Genomic DNA, 20,256 nt, shown 5'->3' with positions numbered 1-20,256 from the left:
TCATACATTAAATCTTCAATAACAATTTTCATTTATATTACAAGCTTTGCTTAGTTAGCCTTTGTACAATATACACATAAATTTGCTAATAATCTTATCTCGTGTATTTACTTAGAACGTATTACGATAATAATTATATACGAGAATTCTCGGTAACGTGATAAATTATTTGGAAGTATAAGATTATTTTACATAATTATTGATTTATTTGCTGTATATATACACATATAAATATATATATATATATATATATATATATATATATATATATATATATATATATATATATATATATATATATATATATATATTATATATATATATAAATATATATATATATATATATATATATATATATATATATATATATATATATATATATATATATATATATATATATATATATATATATATATATATATTTATATATATATATATATATTTATATATATATATAAATATATATATATATATATATATATATATATATATATATATATATATATATATATATATATATATATATATATATATAATATATATATATATGTATATCTATATATATATATATATTATATATATATATATATATATATATATATATATATATATATATATATATATATATATATATATATATATATATATATATATATATATATATATATATATATTTATATATATATATACATTTATATCAATATAAAATTTTGCTATCAAACCTCACTCTTTCCTTCAATGCCAATATTTTTTCCCTATAGAAATCATTTTCCCGGTATGTTAAATCAGGGCGAATAAATCTCTCTCAGAGAAAATACTTAATTATCTTGAATCACATTTTTGAGAATCGCTCTTGAAACAATTAAAATATTTTGATTGTTTTAAGAAACCGAAGACATATTTTTAAAGAACTTTAAATATAATTAGGAAAAGAAATGTATCTTTATAATTACAAAGGATATATTCCTACGTTTCCTATGACGAGGGTACTTAATTTTGTATTTTATGAATCATAAAAACCGATGATTAGCTTCGCAAAATGACGTTTATAGTAATTATATTTTATCGGAAAATACTTAGGTACCTCTTTTAAATCCTGTTCATAATTAAAACTGCGCTTCGTACTATCCAAACGAGTTTCCAATAAAGGTAATAGTAGAAGGGGAGGTCTTTTTAGATTGCGCCTGCAAGATGAGGTGGGCCGGTGAAGGAGGCCCGGAGATATATTGGAAATGGGACAAGTTATTAAAAGCTCTGCGATCACGATCCTCTCCATCAGGACATGGTAATTAGTTCACGGAAAGACGAGAGACGCCAAGTCTTTTACTGCGACAAAAGTCCTTCGGTGCACTCGTCTTAGTTCGCATAAGGTATCGGGTTTCGGGATATTTTCACACGTCGCATCGTCAGTTTCTCGTGATGACTATCATATTAAACCATTTCCAGAACTCTCATCACAATGATTTATTTATCTTTACAAGGCGATATTAAGACCGATCAATTTATTCATTGTAACTGCAGACAGTTGGTAGAATTCCATATTGAATTGTTGGGTATTATATCCAAAATTAAACACGGTAATTGGATTGAATTCTAGTTTTATTTACTTACTTATATATGATTATATGTGATGCGTTTCGTCTTATCAAACATTCAAGTTTTGATTATGTCTTAATAAGACGCAACGCGTCACATATTATCATATGTACGTATATAAAACTAGAATTCAATCCAATAACCGTGTTTAATTTTGGATATATTACCCAAAAACCGATCATAATGTTCGGTATATTATAAAATACGTAACATTTTCGTAACTAAACTTTTGGAGTTTTAAAATTTACTTTTTCAATTTTAAAAAGAAATATCTGTATTTTTATTATATCTACAAATATTTCAATTCAATACTATTTTATTAAACTTAAGTTTTGTTCCAACATATCTTGGCGGAACTGAATTTTGTAAAATAAAATGAAAACAAATTTTTTTCACATATATTTTAAAAGATCACTGACCGGGTTTCGTCGTTATCGACATCATCAGAATGGTGGGAGACTATGATTTTATATATATATATATATATATATATATATATATATATATATATATATATATATATATATATATATATATATATATACATATATATATATATATATATATATATATACATATATATATATATATATATATATATTTATATATATACATACATATATATATATATATATATATATATATATATATATATATATATATATATATTTATATACATATTTATAAGCACATATGCATATAAATATATATCTGACTATTTCTTTCTTACATTAAATTTAAATTCATTTTGTCAGAAAAGTTATATTAAACTTTGATTCTTAATCCCTGTCTGGTTGTGTATTTAACATAGAATTTTATCTAGCCTCCCATCAGTTTGGTGATATTGATAACGACGAAATCCGGTCACTGGTCAAATTAAATACGAGGGTCATTCGTAATATAAGGTTCCTTTATTTTTAAAATATATAACTTTATTAATTACTTCCGTTTGAAGTGCGATAGTTCCGTATAAAGAGTGGAATGGTAGCACTATCAGTTAACGACAAATAACGTCGAGAAATAAAGTGACATTTCTCTTTGCACGAATGTCATTCAAGTCGCTCCAGAGTAGAGTTGCACCCATGTGAGCTTAATGTGTCCTCAATTGCTCTCTGCAGAGAGTGGAGTTTCGGAATTGCATGCGTTAGAGAACAAACAATTAAGCTCACAGAGAAAGTTTTTACTACTCCCGGGAGTTTATTGTGGTAAGCGCCATATATGTTTTTGTATGCATCGTATGTATATATGAATTAGCGGACCAAAGCTTTCTTGTTCTTCAAGTGCTCGGGCCTTTGCGTCTATTAAAAAGAATTATTCCACAATATTTGCACTTTTAAAACCGCAGATGCAAGTGGCTTTCACATATAAAAATTATTTAAAAAAAATCTTGTACGTAAGTATCTATAAAAACTTCCTACGTCTTATTTTTCCTACCCATATCTGCACCTAATGGTGCATAGGGCACTGCATCATTTATAAGCAATCTTAATCGTAAAATATACATATATGTAAAGGAAAGATTAGCCCTGCGCTTCAAGTTATATTAAATAAATATAAACAGTTATAATACATGAAATAAATATATGGTTTTGAAAAAAAAAAGAGTTATTGAAAGGTAAGGAGAATGAATTCTGTGCTTGCGAATATCCCCTTAAGGGTACCTCCATATTTCCAGGAATATAAAACATGATTTTACAATGTTTGCAAACGAATACATGCTCAAACAACAATATATGGATAATATTATACACATCGCTCACGCATACGTATACATATTATATCGCTCACTCCTTTCAAAAACGTCATAAATCCAAAATCGACAATTTTCAGTTATGTATGTTTTCGGAAAGCCCAGAAAATGGCATATTTTTAACTTAGTATTTACCCGCTACAGGGCAGAAAATGTTGTTTTTGTATTTTGAAGAAAAGTTATTGTTTAATTGTTTTTTTTTAAAACTAAATATTTTTCAAATGGAGAAAAAACCTTTAGGTTTTACCTAAAAAGATCTCTTGCATAGTCAAAAGTTCAATAAGTGGCTTGATATTTATTTTTAGAAGATTGTGTTATATTTTTAAACATTAAAAATGTTCTCCTAAAAAATCTAGTCTTTTGGTATATGGCGTTCTTGAAAAGAGTGAGCGACATGAATAATTTTTATTAAGAAAAATAGGTACCTGATTAGTTGAAATTTCTATAAAGAGTTGTCTCTCGACGTTGGAATCTAGTATCCAAGTGCAGTGCTGGTGATAGAAATTATTGATTGTTCCCATCGAAGAGAGATTCTTGGAGTAGATTTCCCCTGTAAAATAAAATAAAACAAATAGTTACTCAGCCGATAAGTACGTGCATGTTTAAAAGCCGCTTGATTTAGAATTCACTCAGAAATTAGGACGGGAATGGCTTATTAATAAACCAAATAAGCCTAAGTGGCTGAAGGAATTGTAGGATTCATGTAGCGTGTATTAAAAAGATTCCGAAGGATTAATTATACATGAAAATGGCGGAGTTTAACTTGCTATACAAAGCCGTCGGCTAATTCGGGTTGACTCGGAAAGACTCTTCCCTAGATTTGTGAAAGAGGAAAATATACCAAGGTATACATATATACCGTATAATATACGCCGAATAAACGTGAAAGATAAAATTACACCCGGGAATGGCAAAGTGTTTACGTAATTATCATCGCAGATTTAAGATAAATTTTACGTTAACAAGGTTTAATTAGAGAATAATAATATTTAAGGACTTACTTTTCAGTAATATAAATGTAATATTTCATTTAATTTACTTTGAGCACGAAAGGGTTGTTATTTTAAGATCATAATACAGAAAATTCGAATTCATTAATTATTTTCTAAAACTGCCTTTTCAAAGCGGTTTTTGATCTGATATAGAGTCCGATGTCAAATAAGTTAACTTTTTTTGAAGATTAAATATATAAAAAATTAAATAAAAAACAAAAAATTGAATACGTCAAAAAACTACTAGGTACATAGCTTGTAGTAGTTTTAATCTCGACCAACAAACAAGTATTTTTTTTTATTCAAACTTTATTTGGTACATACCACTATTTATTAAAATCTATTTTGACACATGTTTTGATCCGCATCATTTTAGAACATCGTAACGGATGTGGAAAATGATGCGGAAGGCATCGAAACATGGATCTTAAGAAATAATGGTAAAAAAGTAAATCTCAAATTTAAAATGGATATATTACCACAAAGTGACTGAAATCAATTAATGATTTTTTTCTGGGATTAATTTTGTAATTGCCGAGAATCGAACCCGCGTTGAAAGTTTCACAGCTTCCACCCAACTACACTGATTTTATCAAATCACTGGAAATATCATTGCCATTATCATTATCCTCTCTTGTACTACCTACTAACATATTCCTTCTCCATTTCCTTTCCCAAAAAGCAGTAACAACTTTAGCCCTGCGATTTTCGCTAGCGTCACTTGTATTACAAGCATAGTCCATTGCCGTTTCTATGAATCTAGATCGTAGGACAGTGCATTTATATATTCTACAGCTAAGTTTATGAAAGCTTTATTACAATGATTTCATGTTATTTATTATTTCGACATTCACTTTGTGGTAAGACACGATTAAATTATAAATAAAACACTTACACTTGAGTATTATAATTTAACGACTAGTTTCGGAAGCTACAGATGTTTGAACATAAACTTTATATTGAAACGCGTAGATAGAAGCATATTTAGCTACCAAAACTGGTCGTTAAATATAATACTAAAGTGCCTCCGTTGTGTAATGGTCAGCGAGCTCGCCTACCGTATCGGAGGTCCCGGGTTCGATTCCCAAGAGGGGGTCAAACACATATAAGAGATTTTTTCACTGTAATATTTTTTCAATATTACCCTGGACTGGTACCTGAAACGGAGGGCTGATCACCTTTCCTTCATGTGTTAACGATCAAGATAACACTGCATTTATATGATGCAGTGCCCTATGCACCATTGAGGTGCGGATAAGGGTTTGAAGTGAAGTGAAGACAAATCAACCGTTTTATTTATAATTTAAAAATTATTTCATGTGACGTATCTAATATATTTATTCATTTACCTTCCCAATCCTTACTATCCTACCAGCAGACAAGCCTATTAAAGTAAGGGCTTCGAGGAATATTCCTTTAAAAAAATGAAAAGTTGTTAAGTTGTTTTAATTTTTACCAGAATGAGTGGTGACTGTATGATGTCCACACAGAGCATCGTCGTTAAACTGGTAGGAGGCGCCAAAAGTGAACCCCTTGGCGGTCCACGAGTAGTGCCCCACGGAGTACACGAGCTGCACGCCACTCCAACTCCGCAGGGCCACTGGAAGCCACTCCGGCTGAGAAAGTACACAAAATATCCAATAAACATGACATCAAAGTAAACGACAACATATGAAAGTTTTCTTGAAGTTCTGTTTATTGATTTTTAATTAATGTTTTACTAAGTAAATACCACTATTTCTTAAAATCTACTGCGACACGTGTTTCGATGCATTCCGCATCATTTTCAAACACCGTATGTGAAGCTAATTCTAAATTTTAGAGTTGGGTCCTTGGGACGTTGAAGGTCGAAGAGGGGGCAGTAGCTGTTTCTTATTTTTATTTATTAATTTAATTTTTATTTTCTATTTTTATTTCTTATCAGTGGGAATATAGACAAAAGGGGGGAGGCTTTAGTCATTGTCATATTGTTAATTATGGGTTTATTGTTATTTATATTCTTATGAAATTCTATTGTTTCAAAATGTTGCAGTTTATGGCTTTTCGTATTAATTATTTTAAGAAATAGTGGTATTTAGTAAGTAAAATATTAATTTAAAATGGATCGATTTTACCACAAAGTGACTGCCGAATCAATTAATGAAATTCTGTTTATTTGTTTGAGTGCCGATACCGACTGCACGACAAAAAATAATTAATATTAAAAAACACTCTCCTTATCATTCGTTGTTCATTTTGTGTAATACCACTTCTGTAAACACTTATTCGTGACTACCGGTTTTGGAATAATCATTCCATCATCAGGTTATTAAAATTAAATTAAATAATATTATTACCATACCACAAAGTTATCAATGCTTTTAATATATAAAATATCATATTTAAAATATAAAAATCAAACACTGATTTAAAGGGTTAACTAAATTTTTAATTTTCTTTTTAAGCATACACAAATAAAAAAAAATAATTCACGTGAAAATTGTTTTGCCTTGTTAGAGCATTTTCAAACTACTGACTGAGTTTGATAATGCCCTAACGAGGCGAAACAGTTTTCAAAACAATTTTTTTTTTATATTTAAAAAATACAACGAGCAACTGAGCAGACCCTAAAAATCAGTGTTTCATTTTAATATTTACATTATGGAGTTCTACAAGTTTAAAGTCAAATCAATAAATACTGTTAGAGAAAATTCCAATACATTGTTAAAAAAATTCAAACAAATCCCACATTTATTTCTATATTGTAGGGTTATTCTCAGCTTATCCATACATGAAAATGAAAAGCAAACATCAAGATTTAAAATGAATATTCATCCAAAAAAATATATCAATTATCTCAATGAGTTTAAAAATTAATAAATAATTAATATGAATTGCTAGGTTTAAAAGAAAATGTTAAATTCATTTGAAAGATCACATTTCGACTGCATCCAGTCTACTTTCATCCTTCATAGATATTTCGATTTCTCTTACACTCAAAGTTAACAAAAAATTAAACCATTTCTAGTTTTTACTAAAAATAACGAATAAATATTGTATCGGTATACTGTCTCTAATATCACGAAGCTTTAAAAAAATTAACCAGTTAATAAAATATCAATGTTCCTTTTCGACCAGTTTCGTAATTTTAAATATAAATAATTGGAATTAATAAAATTTGAAGTTTATCGGCAGTCCGTGGGGGAGGTAATAAAGTTGCGTAGTAACCACAAAATATTAAAAGTTTTGACTTTATCGACCCCAGTAGGGTAGAAGTTAAGTGTGGACACGCACCACAAAGCTCCGTGGAAAATACTGCAAACTAACTTTACGTTACCTTTACTAGTACAAGTCCACACACACATATCAACATAGATACAATACCTTTCTGTTTAGATTGGATTCGATAGGAAAAGGGAAATACAGCTCTTTTTCTTACCTGAACCGTCCCCAGTTACAGGAAATTGGAACGAAATCAAAAGACATTCAAAAAGACAACCAAGGGGAAAATTAAAGACGAGGAAAAAACAAATTTAATTCTACCAGTAATATCGTTTGGAAAAAGCTCAATATTCTTTCATTTAAAAGAATCATGAATACTAAGGGTTTTTAAGTCCTAAAAAAAATAATGTAATATTATTATGAATTCGATTTGTTGATTTTTATACTTCACCAATCACTTTTAATAGATATTATAAGACGTTCAACTACGTATTTTCATTTGTTTTGGAGGTACGGAAAAATACTTTTAAAATGCAAATGTTTACTTAGAAAACCAGTTATTGCTTCGAAGAAATATTATACTTAAAATTTAATTTAGTTCTTAAATATTTATACAATTGGATTATTAATTTCGTGTTTCATTTTATACTTTTATTTGTTTAATAAATTTTTAACATTTCATTCATTTGCTAGATATTTCTAGTTTTAAAATATCTTAATAGTAGTTACATTGTTTCTCTCTAAAAAAAAGACTAAACTCTTAGTGCTTGGAGAGGGACGTATACTTATCGTTTAATATTTAAACTTATGAATGATAAAAAGTTTTCTTTCTCTTTGTATTATTTTTGTGTTTATTTTTCTTCTTTATTTAAAATGCATCATTGATTAAATGAATTCATATCTGATTTATTGTTTCGGCATTAACTTTGTGGTAAGACATGTTACAATGATTAAAGAAAACACTTCGTTTTTTACCACTTTAGTTTTATTATAGACCTCATGTTTCAGAAGTTAAACTTCCATCATTCAGGTCTGTATAATAACATATAGTTATTATACAGACCTGAATGATGGAAGTTTAACTTCTGAAACATGTAGTCTGTTACGGACAGATCGCACACCCCGTGCGGCGGCCCTGAAAAAGAATTCCAGGCGCCTGGCGGCGAGCGAAACGGTCGCCCGTCGGAATGCGGCCCGAAGAAGGGCCTCTATGGATTCTACCGATTTCTCATGTATTTACAGAATGTATTAGATATAAGAAAGAATAAGACAATGTTAATACATAAATGCGCCTAGATGTTAAGTAGTATAAATAGATTACTGATATAAGATAGGATAAAATAACTTGTAATGTAATAACGAACTGTTGGAACGGCACCGGTACGGTATGAAAGTGTAGCCCGTCCGGTGCCCATTAGAGAGAGACAGAGATATGGCTGTCTCTCTCCCCCGGCCGCTGATTGGCTGTACTTTCCCACTGTCGGGCGGTACGCGATCACGGCCGGGTATATAGAGGGCGCATTTTTTGATAATAAACCAGTTCTGGTGTGACTGTTGAAACCTGTGTTTCATTTCTCCGCTCCCGCTCCTTGGACGACTCGCCGCGCCGCAGCCTGGACCGTTTCGCCTCATTATACCGATTCACGGACCAGTTTCGGAAAGCCCTTATCAGGGCTATTGAGGTTGACTTGTCGGTCCAGTGCCGCTCTTCCCGGCTCATACATCCATTCACCTCCGTCCGTATCCAGCTTACTCGGTAACTCGGTACGGCGGGGCCGTCTGGAACGTCACCCCTTACAACGGTGGCATAGTTGGGAGATTCCGAAGAAGGCCAGGCGTGTACATTTTTGAGAGTCATCGCACGTAACCCACGCCGGTTACATTTTGGTCCTTCGAGCCGGATCCTTCAACGCAGTCTCCAGCTACGATGCCTGCATCCCTGAGGTCGGGACGCAACGTCGCCATGGAGCCCGAAGAGCAGCGCCGTGAGGAGGATCGGGACTCTGTCAGTTCAGTCCGGACTGATACGAGTAGCGACTTGCGCCGCCAGATGGCGGAGCTAGCCGCCAGCAACGAGAGGCAGTTCCAGCAACTCCGTGAGCTCCTGTCACAGTGGACAGCAGCTAACGTAAGCCCCCCAGGGGGGGAGGCTATTGCGGGTGGCGTCACAGTTTCGGCGCCCCGCACGGAAAGACTCATGCAGGAGTCACGACCGGGTGTCGAACAATCCACCCACCTACGAACGCGGCAGGACGACGCCGCCAATCAGCCCAGAACAGGATTCAGGACATCGGCCGCAGCTCTACCGGTTCCGGTGTTGGATCCGGAACCTACGCGATTCGCTGGGGAATCGCGGGACGAACTGACCGGCCACAGAGGAGAAGCGCCCGGGGGACATGGCCCGGCGCCTACTGGCAACGCGGAGCCGAGGCGTATGGAAACCTCTGGCTTGCGTTGGCGCGCACCGGACGAACGCGATCGCTACCCGGTACGCGAATGGGTCGACAGAGCTCGACCGGACGAACGGCACCGCAGAGATGACGGAAGAGCAATCTACGCGGAGCCCTCACCCCGAGGCGGGGACTACTTTCGATGGTCGGGGCAGCCGCCGGAGTTGCCCAAGTTCAGCGGAGACCCGAGGGAATGGCGCCGCTTCAACGCGGCATATCTCCAATCTACTGAGAGATGGGGGATAGGGGACGCTGACAACATCGGAAGATTGGCGCGCGCACTGGAAGGGCGTGCGCGTCACATGGTAGCAGGCCTGCTACTGTATCCGCGCAACGTGTCGGAAATATTGCGGACGCTGGAGGACGCCTTCGGCAGCCCGACACTCATCATCGCGCAGATACTGGAAGACGCCCGGAGGATGCCGAGTCTCGCCGACCACCCCGCGGACGAAGCAGTCGTGGATTTTGCGGTTTCGATACGCAACGTCATCACCACCGTGGACGGGATGGACGCTTGCTATCTCGACAACCCGCAGCTGCTAGCGGAGATGGTTGCCAAGATGCCGACGCAACTCCGGTGGGATTGGTTCCGCGATCGCCGCCGCGAGACGAGGAGCAGTATCTACGATCTCGCCGCTTGGCTTGACGAGATCACCGCCGGCATCACGCGCCACGGAGGTCTGTTCAGAATGGTGCGAGGAACAGAGACAAGGAGCGCGCGGGTCAGCGCGACAAGTGCGCCGAGCCCGCCCGCCGCGAGAACGCTCAACCCGTCGAGCCAAGGAGTCACGTGTTCGCGACGCGCGACACGACGAGTGACAAGGAATGCGTATTTTGTAAGGCCAGCGGGCATAACTTACGCCGATGCAAACGGTTCGAGAAGAAGACCGTGGACGACCGCTGGGAATTTGTGCGGCTGTCCAAACTGTGTTTCCAGTGTTTGGAATCAGGGCACAGGGTGCCCGAGTGTGAAGCAAGAAAGTGTGAAATCTGCCGGAGACACCACAATAGAATCCTGCACTACCGCACGGATGGTGCCGCGGAAGCCGTGAAAAGTGGGAAGTTGTGGACAATGCGCAGGTGCTGTGGACAAATGACTGTGAGGTCCCGGTCACATTCAAAGTGCTGCCGGTTACTTTGAAGGGACCGCGGGGGACCGCAAAAGTGTTCGCCTTGTTGGACGAGGCTGCGTCTGTGACCCTCCTCGAGGAGGGTGTCGCCCGCGCGATAGGTGCTACGGGGATAGCAAGGAATCTGACGATCAAAGGCGCGTGTGGACGAGGCAACACATACAGGTCACAGCGTGTAACGGTGACTTTGGAAAATGAACAAAACGGGGAATTCGAGATCAGGGCGAGGACCATTAAGGACTTGGATCTTGTTCGTGAAGGTGGCGCGCTCGCGCAGACCGGAGGCGTTATCAAGCCGCAGTTGCTTATCGGCCTCGACAACGCGTCTCTAATGTTCCCGATCGACACCCCAGTGCTTCAAAGGAACGGTCAGCTGACTATAGTGACCGCACTGGGACCGGTCACGTACGGACGCACCAATGTGAAGGGGAATGACTCCGCGGACGGAGTACTACAGGCGCAAATGTGCGCAATCGACTCCTTGGGAGTATCAAAGGAAAGAAGCCGCGCGGCGAATACGCGTGCAAGAACAGCGAAGGCTACCACGCAGCAACCGCCTAATCATGGGAAGGCGGGGTCGCTGCGGGCTCGAGACGATTTGCCGCCTGATGCGGTTCCAATGGGAAATCCGGAGCGACTCTCGGACAAGTCGCGGCCCGGTAGCACACTTCATACGGTTCCGACGGAAAGTTCGGAACTAAGGCGACTCACAGAGGGGTCGTGGCCTGACGGCCAGGAAACTTATGCGGTTCCAACAGGTAGTTTGGAACCAATGCGACTCTCGGAAGAGTCGCGGCCTTGTAGCCCGCTTAATGCGGTTCCGATGGGAAATTCGGAACCAAGGCGACATTAAGGGAAAGTCGCGGCCAGACGTCTCCACCTGAATGATTGTGGCTGGATGACTCATGGCCACACATGGATGCTGCCGGGTGATCACAAGCACGTGACGCGGAGCATCACTTCAAGCCCAGGCGATTCTAGCCTGGCATATGTAATGCGGTTCCGACGGGAAGTTCGGAGCTTAGGCGACTTAGGAAACTCAAGACAAGTCGCAGCCAGATGTCTCCGCCCGAATGGTTGCGGCCGGATGACTCTGGCGAGGATGCTGCCGGGTGATCACAAGGATGTGACGCGGAGCATCAATTCAAGCCCAGGTGACGCTTGCCTGGCACTCGCGGTTCCGGTGAGGATTCTGGAACTTAGGCGACTTAGGAAACTAAGATAAGTCGCAGCCAGACGTCTCCGCCCAAACGAGGTTGCGGCCGGATGACTCTGGCATGGATGCTGCCGGGTGATCACTATATGTACGTGACGCGGAGCATCACTTCAAAGTCCAGGCGACGCCAGCCTGGCCCCTGCGGTTCCGGTGGGAATACCGGAGCTTAGGCGACTTAGGAAACTCAGGATAAGTCGCAGCCAGACGTCTCCACCCGAACGATTGCGGCTGGACGACTCTGGTCGTACGAAGATGCTGCCGGGTGATCACAAGGATGTGACGCGGAGCATCAATTGAAGCCCAGGCGACGCCAGCCTGGCACATGCGGTTCCGGTGAGAATTCCGGAACTTAGGCGACTTAGGACAAGTCGTAGCCGGACGTCTCCGCCCGAACAAGGTTGCGGCCGGATGACTCTGGTAAGGATGCTGGGGAATCAAGGCGACTTCACGAAGGACGAGTCGCAGTCAAACGTCTCCGCCCGATTATGGATGTGGCCGGATGACTTTGGCCGTACAAGGATGCTGCCGGGTGATCACATGATGTGACGCGGAGCATCAACTCAAGCCCAGGCGATGCCAGCCTGGCAAATGTAATATGGAAACCAAGGCGACTTAGATGACAAGTCGCAGCCAGATGTCTCCGCCCGAGTATGGATGCGGCCGGATGACTCTGGAAGGATGACAAGGATGCTGATCACTGGACGTGACGCGAAGCATCACCTCAAGCCCAGACTTCTCCAGTCTGGCGTTGTGACCCGGAAGGCGACTCCATCAGGGCGAGTCGCGGCCTGGTGTCTCTGGTGACGCGAGGATGCTGCCGAGAGACCACGCTGAACGGGCCACAATCATCACCATCGGCGTGATAAGGGAGAAGAACGTGCAATCCGTCCCAGGAAATTTGGTGCAGACAAGCTGCACGGGGGGAGTGTTACGGACAGATCGCACACCCCGTGCGGCGGCCCTGAAAAAGAATTCCAGGCGCCTGGCGGCGAGCGAAACGGTCGCCCGTCGGAATGCGGCCCGAAGAAGGGCCTCTATGGATTCTACCGATTTCTCATGTATTTACAGAATGTATTAGATATAAGAAAGAATAAGACAATGTTAATACATAAATGCGCCTAGATGTTAAGTAGTATAAATAGATTACTGATATAAGATAGGATAAAATAACTTGTAATGTAATAACGAACTGTTGGAACGGCACCGGTACGGTATGAAAGTGTAGCCCGTCCGGTGCCCATTAGAGAGAGACAGAGATATGGCTGTCTCTCTCCCCCGGCCGCTGATTGGCTGTACTTTCCCACTGTCGGGCGGTACGCGATCACGGCCGGGTATATAGAGGGCGCATTTTTTGATAATAAACCAGTTCTGGTGTGACTGTTGAAACCTGTGTTTCATTTCTCCGCTCCCGCTCCTTGGACGACTCGCCGCGCCGCAGCCTGGACCGTTTCGCCTCATTATACCGATTCACGGACCAGTTTCGGAAAGCCCTTATCAGGGCTATTGAGGTTGACTTGTCGGTCCAGTGCCGCTCTTCCCGGCTCATACATCCATTCACCTCCGTCCGTATCCAGCTTACTCGGTAACTCGGTACGGCGGGGCCGTCTGGAACGTCACCCCTTACAACGGTGGCATAGTTGGGAGATTCCGAAGAAGGCCAGGCGTGTACATTTTTGAGAGTCATCGCACGTAACCCACGCCGGTTACATAGTCTATAATAAAACTCAAGTGTTAAAAAACGAAGTGTTTTCTTTAATCATTAATTCATATCTGGTTATTGCGATCGTTAATTACGTATAATTAGGTCCTTATGACATGTGTAATTTCCGAAATCACTTTCGGACCAGATATTAAATTATTGTAGTATAAAACACTTTATCTTTACTCAATAAAGAAATAAATTCGAGTTCTAATGCCTGGTAATCAAACATTACACTACGTCGCACATCTGGACAGTAGGAACTGACATTGAAAAGGATTTTTTCCCATTCATTTAATGAAAAAAATAAGTGAAACGTAAAAAAGTAAACGCTTGATATATTTACGTGATTGATGCATTTCAGGAAGGGCACCGGAAACCATTACAACTCCATCCGGATGTATTTGCGGAAAGTATGAAAAACGTCTAGAAACGGCGTGCGGGGAATAATGGGACGAGGGGTGGTGGAAGTAGCGTGAGGGGATGTTTCTAGGGCTCTTGAGCTCTAGACCTCTCGGCCGAGTCACTGTTTCCGTCTTTTTTGGAAACATCCCCTAGAAACATATTCCTGTCACTTTTACTTTGAGTATCCCGCGCTCCTGAGTCTAAGAGGGATTTCGCAATAATAGCCTCATAATATCAAAGACCTTTAAAAATCCTTGTATTTTTGACTCGAGACTCTGGACCAGTAATTTTGGTAGGTGACAGTTCTCGTTAAAATAATTACACTTTTATTACTAAACATGGAGATTAATTTGATTTTATAATAAATCATAATTATTGAACAGTTGAACTTTTTTCGAATGATGCTGATAACTGACATCGTCCTAATAGATATTTTGGGTGTATAAAAATAACCACGATTTTATCATACGAAATTTGCCAGTTAATTGATTTAATACTATTTGATGGAATGAATCGAATTTTATTTTTAAAATAAATTAAACAGTGTTCGAGATGAATAATCCTTTTGGAAGTGGAAAAGATTATAAAATGGTTTTAATAAATCTGAGGGTTAATATTTAAAAAATAATATTTCATTAATATTTTAAAAATAGGGTTCGAAATTATCTCAATGTTGACATATTAAAAATGGTTATATCTAACGAAACTGTGAATCAAAGATATTAAGTTGCGATATCATAATTATGATGCAAAAGACGTTCAAATTACATTGAAATGTCAACCTTTTTTATTCTGGATCAGTAAACTAAGCTATCATTGAATTCGGATTCATTGATCAATTACTTTTGAATGAAGTAATCAGATATTTAGTTTTTCAAAATAGAAGTAGGACATCAACGTAAATTCCATATATTGCAATAAAAATCGACGAATGACAGAAATATAAAAGGTAGATATAAAAAATAATGTAAAGCTGAGTTAGGGATAATTGAGAATACTAAAAAAGGTTCTAAGGTGATAAGAACATGTGGAGAAAATAAATGATCAGGCAATTACTGAGAAATGTATTTGATAAGAAATAATTATAACGATGACGTACGTATGACGAAATTTATGGATATAGGGATGCTAGGAGTGTATATCAGGACATACGTGTAAGCAGAAAGGATTACTCTCTGCCTCCCTTGCTGTGACGCTGCGTAATAGTGTGATCAGATAAGAATCACATTATCTATATTCAGGTACATTTCTATTAAAATACGCTTGTACGTGAAAATAAAATGGTAAAGTAGTATTATAATTATTTTTTGTTAAATGGATATTCCTTATGGATATTTAATAAAAAAACACTATGTTTTAAAACATGTTTGTGAAAAATAATGTTTGGTATATGATTTGTAAGATACAATATGACGACATCAAAGTTGACTTAATACGTCTCCGTTTCCTATAGCCAGCTATAAAATCTTATATTCCGATAATACCGGGAGCTGTACAACAATAAAATAGTATCCAATTTCATGGGAAGCCTTTCAACTGTTTTAACAAGCCAGAAAAATCGAGCCCGCGATATAAACGCCACTAAACATAAATTTCGTCGCTTTGTATTCAATAGTCGTCCGTATCGCTACTCCGATTATGTTCCTAGATCGGGTACGAACATAATAGGGGATCAAAAAAGGGTTAAGACGTAATGGATATGAATGGACTGGAATGCATAAAGTCTCGAGTGAGGGAAGGTAATGAGGACACAAAGTGTATTGCAGAGTTGTTACCGTTACCCTTAACATACAGGTAAGGATATAAAGAAACCGCTAATAATCCAGCCAGTTTTCGGATGAAGAAACTATACACTCATATTCAATAACGTGGTCATTTTTTTTACCTTTGAATGAAAAATCTAACCAAAAATTAAATAAAGAGAATAATTATCTACTTCATCATAAAATCAGTTTAAAATCATATTTTTTTCTAATAAAGTAAGTAAATTTGTTGTTTAGGACCGGTCGACTGAAAATTTGTAACAGTAAGATGGAAGCATATAAATCATTAATTATAATTTATTGTCTATGGCTTGTGTGCTAAAAAAATGTAGTACTGTCTAATGCATTATCTATGGTGCTGTCAAAATATTTCTTCACATTTTTATAAACTCTGTTAAAAAATAGTGAGGTCTGACATTTTCCAACCTATTTATTTTTAATGCTGATCTAATTTTGTCATTGATTGTAATTCTGACCAATACAAGATAATGCGGGACGAAAAATGAAGGCTTTCATTGTTGACGTTATAATATTCCGTTCCTTGAGAGTTAAGTATTTCGTTTAAAAATAAATCTTTAAATTCATGTTAAGAAATCTCTCAACAGAACGTTAACTTAATACTAATGTTAAGTCTCTGTGGAAGGCTTCCATGGAAAGAAAATCGATATACGGACCGGCATTTTGCACGTCTCGAAACTACTTACAACCCCAATAAGTGAATAGAACTGGACAGGTAAGCAGAAGTTCTGCGCTCTGAACTCAATGGCCTGAAAGGTAGAAGGCAGAAAGAAATCCGAATTACGTGCGGTCACACGCAGATCACGTCACACCACGTTTGGCAAAATGGCGACGGCTTTCAACCTTTATGAATTGGAGCGTTAAGTGCCGTCATGATGACATTCTTCGGGGAATAACGAAAGCCGTATTATCTTCTCCAACTCGTAGCAAAAAGTTTTATACGTGACCAGTTTTGTACAAGGCTTATCTAAAAATAGTGTTTTATTCAACGATAATTACCTAACGTCTCAACCAGAACAAAAGTTTGGTACGGAAAATATTGTTCATTTAGTCTCTATGTCAATTACTCCACTACGTTAGAACAAAACACACAGTGTGTGTCATTGATTATAATATTTTATGTTTTCTCATTTTCCTCATCACATCTCAACAAACATGAAGAGGAATTATGGAAGTCTGGTCATTTACGGGGTTAACGACCGTCATACACTGGTTTAAGTGGTTTAAGATTACTTTACACACGTGTAACATTCACCAATTGTACCCATGATTGACAACCACACTACTCAAATTCTTGGAAGTTCTATATATATATGATCCAATTTTGAAACATTGTACAAGAATCACTGGAGTTTTCACTTGAAGACACTTTAAGGTTGTTCCTTAGTATTAGTTTATTTGGCAGACTGGTTTAAGAAAGGTCTCCATTCCCGATTATTTTTACGTTCTCGAACAAACATAACTGTCAAAATTTCTTATTGAAATTTTCTCAGCAACCATTAATAAAATATTGATTATTTATTCCAAGTTAATATTACAAATAACACTTGTAATTATATTACACATTTAACAAGTATCTGCCAAGATGATGAAGTATAAGTTGAAGGCAGAAATAAATAACGATGGTTAAAGGTTATATTTCTCTAAAAATAATAACAACTGATATGATCTTAAGCAACACATTTCACACTGACTAGACCCATTGACTTTTGATATTAGTATTATCCTATATTGACATCAGTAGCATGAAACATATCACGAACATTTAGGTAATCCTTACATATTTTTTAATGATTTATTTTAGTTCAGTAGTATAAGTTTGATGCAGATAAATGATTTTTGTTCATGTAAAAAATAAATGTTTTAAAAAGATAAGTAAGAAATTGAATTATGCATAGATTACTATAATAGACAATACGTAACATGTGTGGAACTAGATACCAGTTGCGATATCACGGAAATGGAATATGGTAACAATTTACGTACTACAAAGCGGTGAAATATGCGATATTTATCTTCATAAAATGGGATGTTTGTTTGAAAAGCATTTTGCGTTACTCGTTCATGCAAAATAGCCATAAAATTACGTTTCAGTTCATGAAAGGTAACTGAATGAATCGGGAGTTACTATGCTTGTATGTGTAGTATGTACAAATATGATAATACTTTCAATAAACATTTGATTCAAAGCATTGCGTAATCCAACACTAAGTACGTTTTTGTTTGTTTTATAAAGTAAAGTACTAATATTTACTGTAACAGTATGTTAAGCCTGCAAGTGAACACTATTGGAAATTCGTGATTTTAATGTGAGCCCAGATTTTTGTGTTAAGGGTGCAAATTGGATTAATTAAATTTCAACGTGTTCAAACATAACGTAAAATAGATTTGAATTACAAAGTTGTTATTCAGTAAGGATTTTACCGGTAATCCGCGACATTTATTACGACACTACAACTCGACTCATATTCATCATATTAAATATAATTAAGAGATCCTAATAAAAAATCTTAGAAACATTAATTATATTCATATTGTGTGATTCTAACATATAATATTTAAATAATTTTAAGTAGAGTCCTAGTTAAAAATGTCGATCCAGACACTAAAATAAAATACAAAATAGAGGCCGCTCGTACAGTTTTCAATAAAATGCGAAATATATTTTGCAATGATAACCTCAACCTGAAACTTAAAAAAATAACTGAAAAGAATGGTTAGGTGTTTTGTTTGATCAGTATTTTTTGTACGGAGTTGAATCGTGGACCCTCAAGATCAACACTATGAAACGGTTAGAGTTATTTGAAATGTGGTTACATCGTACAATGCTACGCAATCCATGGACTGATATGGTCAGAATATGATATGGGGAATGTGCTCCAAAGGCCAAGAGTAGAAACACAGTTGTTGTTTGATATCAATATCAGAAAGATGTTCTATCTAGGACATGTGCTTAGAGGAGAAATAGAACTGTTGCACCTAATCATAAAAGGGAAAATGGGGGATCGACGAGGTGAGGACAGTAAGCAGATCTCCTGGCTCTGGAATTTACGAGATTGGACGGGGATCAGCATAGTTGAGATGATATTTTAGAGCTGTCCAAGACAGGAAAACATACTCTCAAGTGATAGTCGATGTCGAGGAGATATAATATGACACGTAAAGGAGAAGAATAATAAAAAAATATGAAAAAAGTTTTTAAATTGATTAGTTACTTAAATCGCAACTATTCTTTAGTTGATTAATATAAAGTATATTTTTTATGATCAATATCCTCACTGAATGGAGCATATGACACCGCATAGGATTAACGGTGTTTTAACATGATCAAAATAATTTTGTTCTACAATAATCCTTAGGGCGAGTGTGTTCAACATACTACGCTGTGTGTGAATGTTGAAAGTAGATCAAATGAATGTTGAAATACGTACCTAACTACATGTTCGAGTGGAAAGTTTAATGATGCGACACACGAGTTTTTAGTTTGCCTTTGGGCATATAAAATGGCGAACTGAAAATAAAATGAACGATGGAAGCAATTTCTCTCTAATGAATAGATTATTTATTTCATACCAGATATGCAGTTTTCAGTTTTCTACGTGAAAAAATAACAAGCATAACTAGGTTAATTCTGCATTTTGAACTCTCATTACTTAAAAAAACCTATGGATGTGAGATTTAATTATGAATGCTCCTTAATTTCGCTCAAACCGGGAATAAAACAATCTACAAGTAAATAAATCGTATTTTCTTTAATTATTAATTTCTTCGTTTATAATACAGCAGACTACAATAAAAAATCAGGAAAATCATTGCAAAAATTAGAAAAATTCCATAAAAATGGTCGATATATATAGTTATGAGTACAACATAAAAAAACATTGCTCCTCCGCAGGGGTAGGCAGAGAGAATAGAATACCAATAAAATAGAAATTGGCGTTGAAAAAATAATTACTCTCAAAAATAATTCGGCGAATATACAATATTACGAAAAAAAAAATCATAAGTCATGTCAAGTTTATTTTTAAATAAAAAA

The 20,256-nt window shown here is 37.0% G+C and overlaps 1 protein-coding gene across 1 annotated transcript in view; it reads right to left on the bottom strand.

Moving 5' to 3' along the window:
- LOC148313958 (uncharacterized) overlaps positions 1–20,256 on the bottom strand; it is a 148,204-nt gene that overhangs the window by 15,290 nt on the left and 112,658 nt on the right. Inside the window, exons 13-14 of the mRNA XM_088270865.1 lie at positions 5,795–5,954; positions 3,772–3,896 (exon numbers count right to left, since the gene is read on the bottom strand). Of these exons, the coding sequence (XP_088126991.1) occupies positions 3,772–3,896; positions 5,795–5,954 (285 nt within the window). The remainder of the gene's footprint in view (positions 1–3,771; positions 3,897–5,794; positions 5,955–20,256) is intronic.

The sequence above is a fragment of the Brachycentrus maculatus genome, unplaced genomic scaffold (assembly GCF_059751285.1).
Source record: "Brachycentrus maculatus isolate JH-2025_06_01 unplaced genomic scaffold, ASM5975128v1 h1tg000004l, whole genome shotgun sequence".
Classification (NCBI taxonomy): Eukaryota; Metazoa; Arthropoda; class Insecta; order Trichoptera; family Brachycentridae; genus Brachycentrus; species Brachycentrus maculatus.
This window is presented reverse-complemented; position numbering and strand designations above follow the sequence as displayed.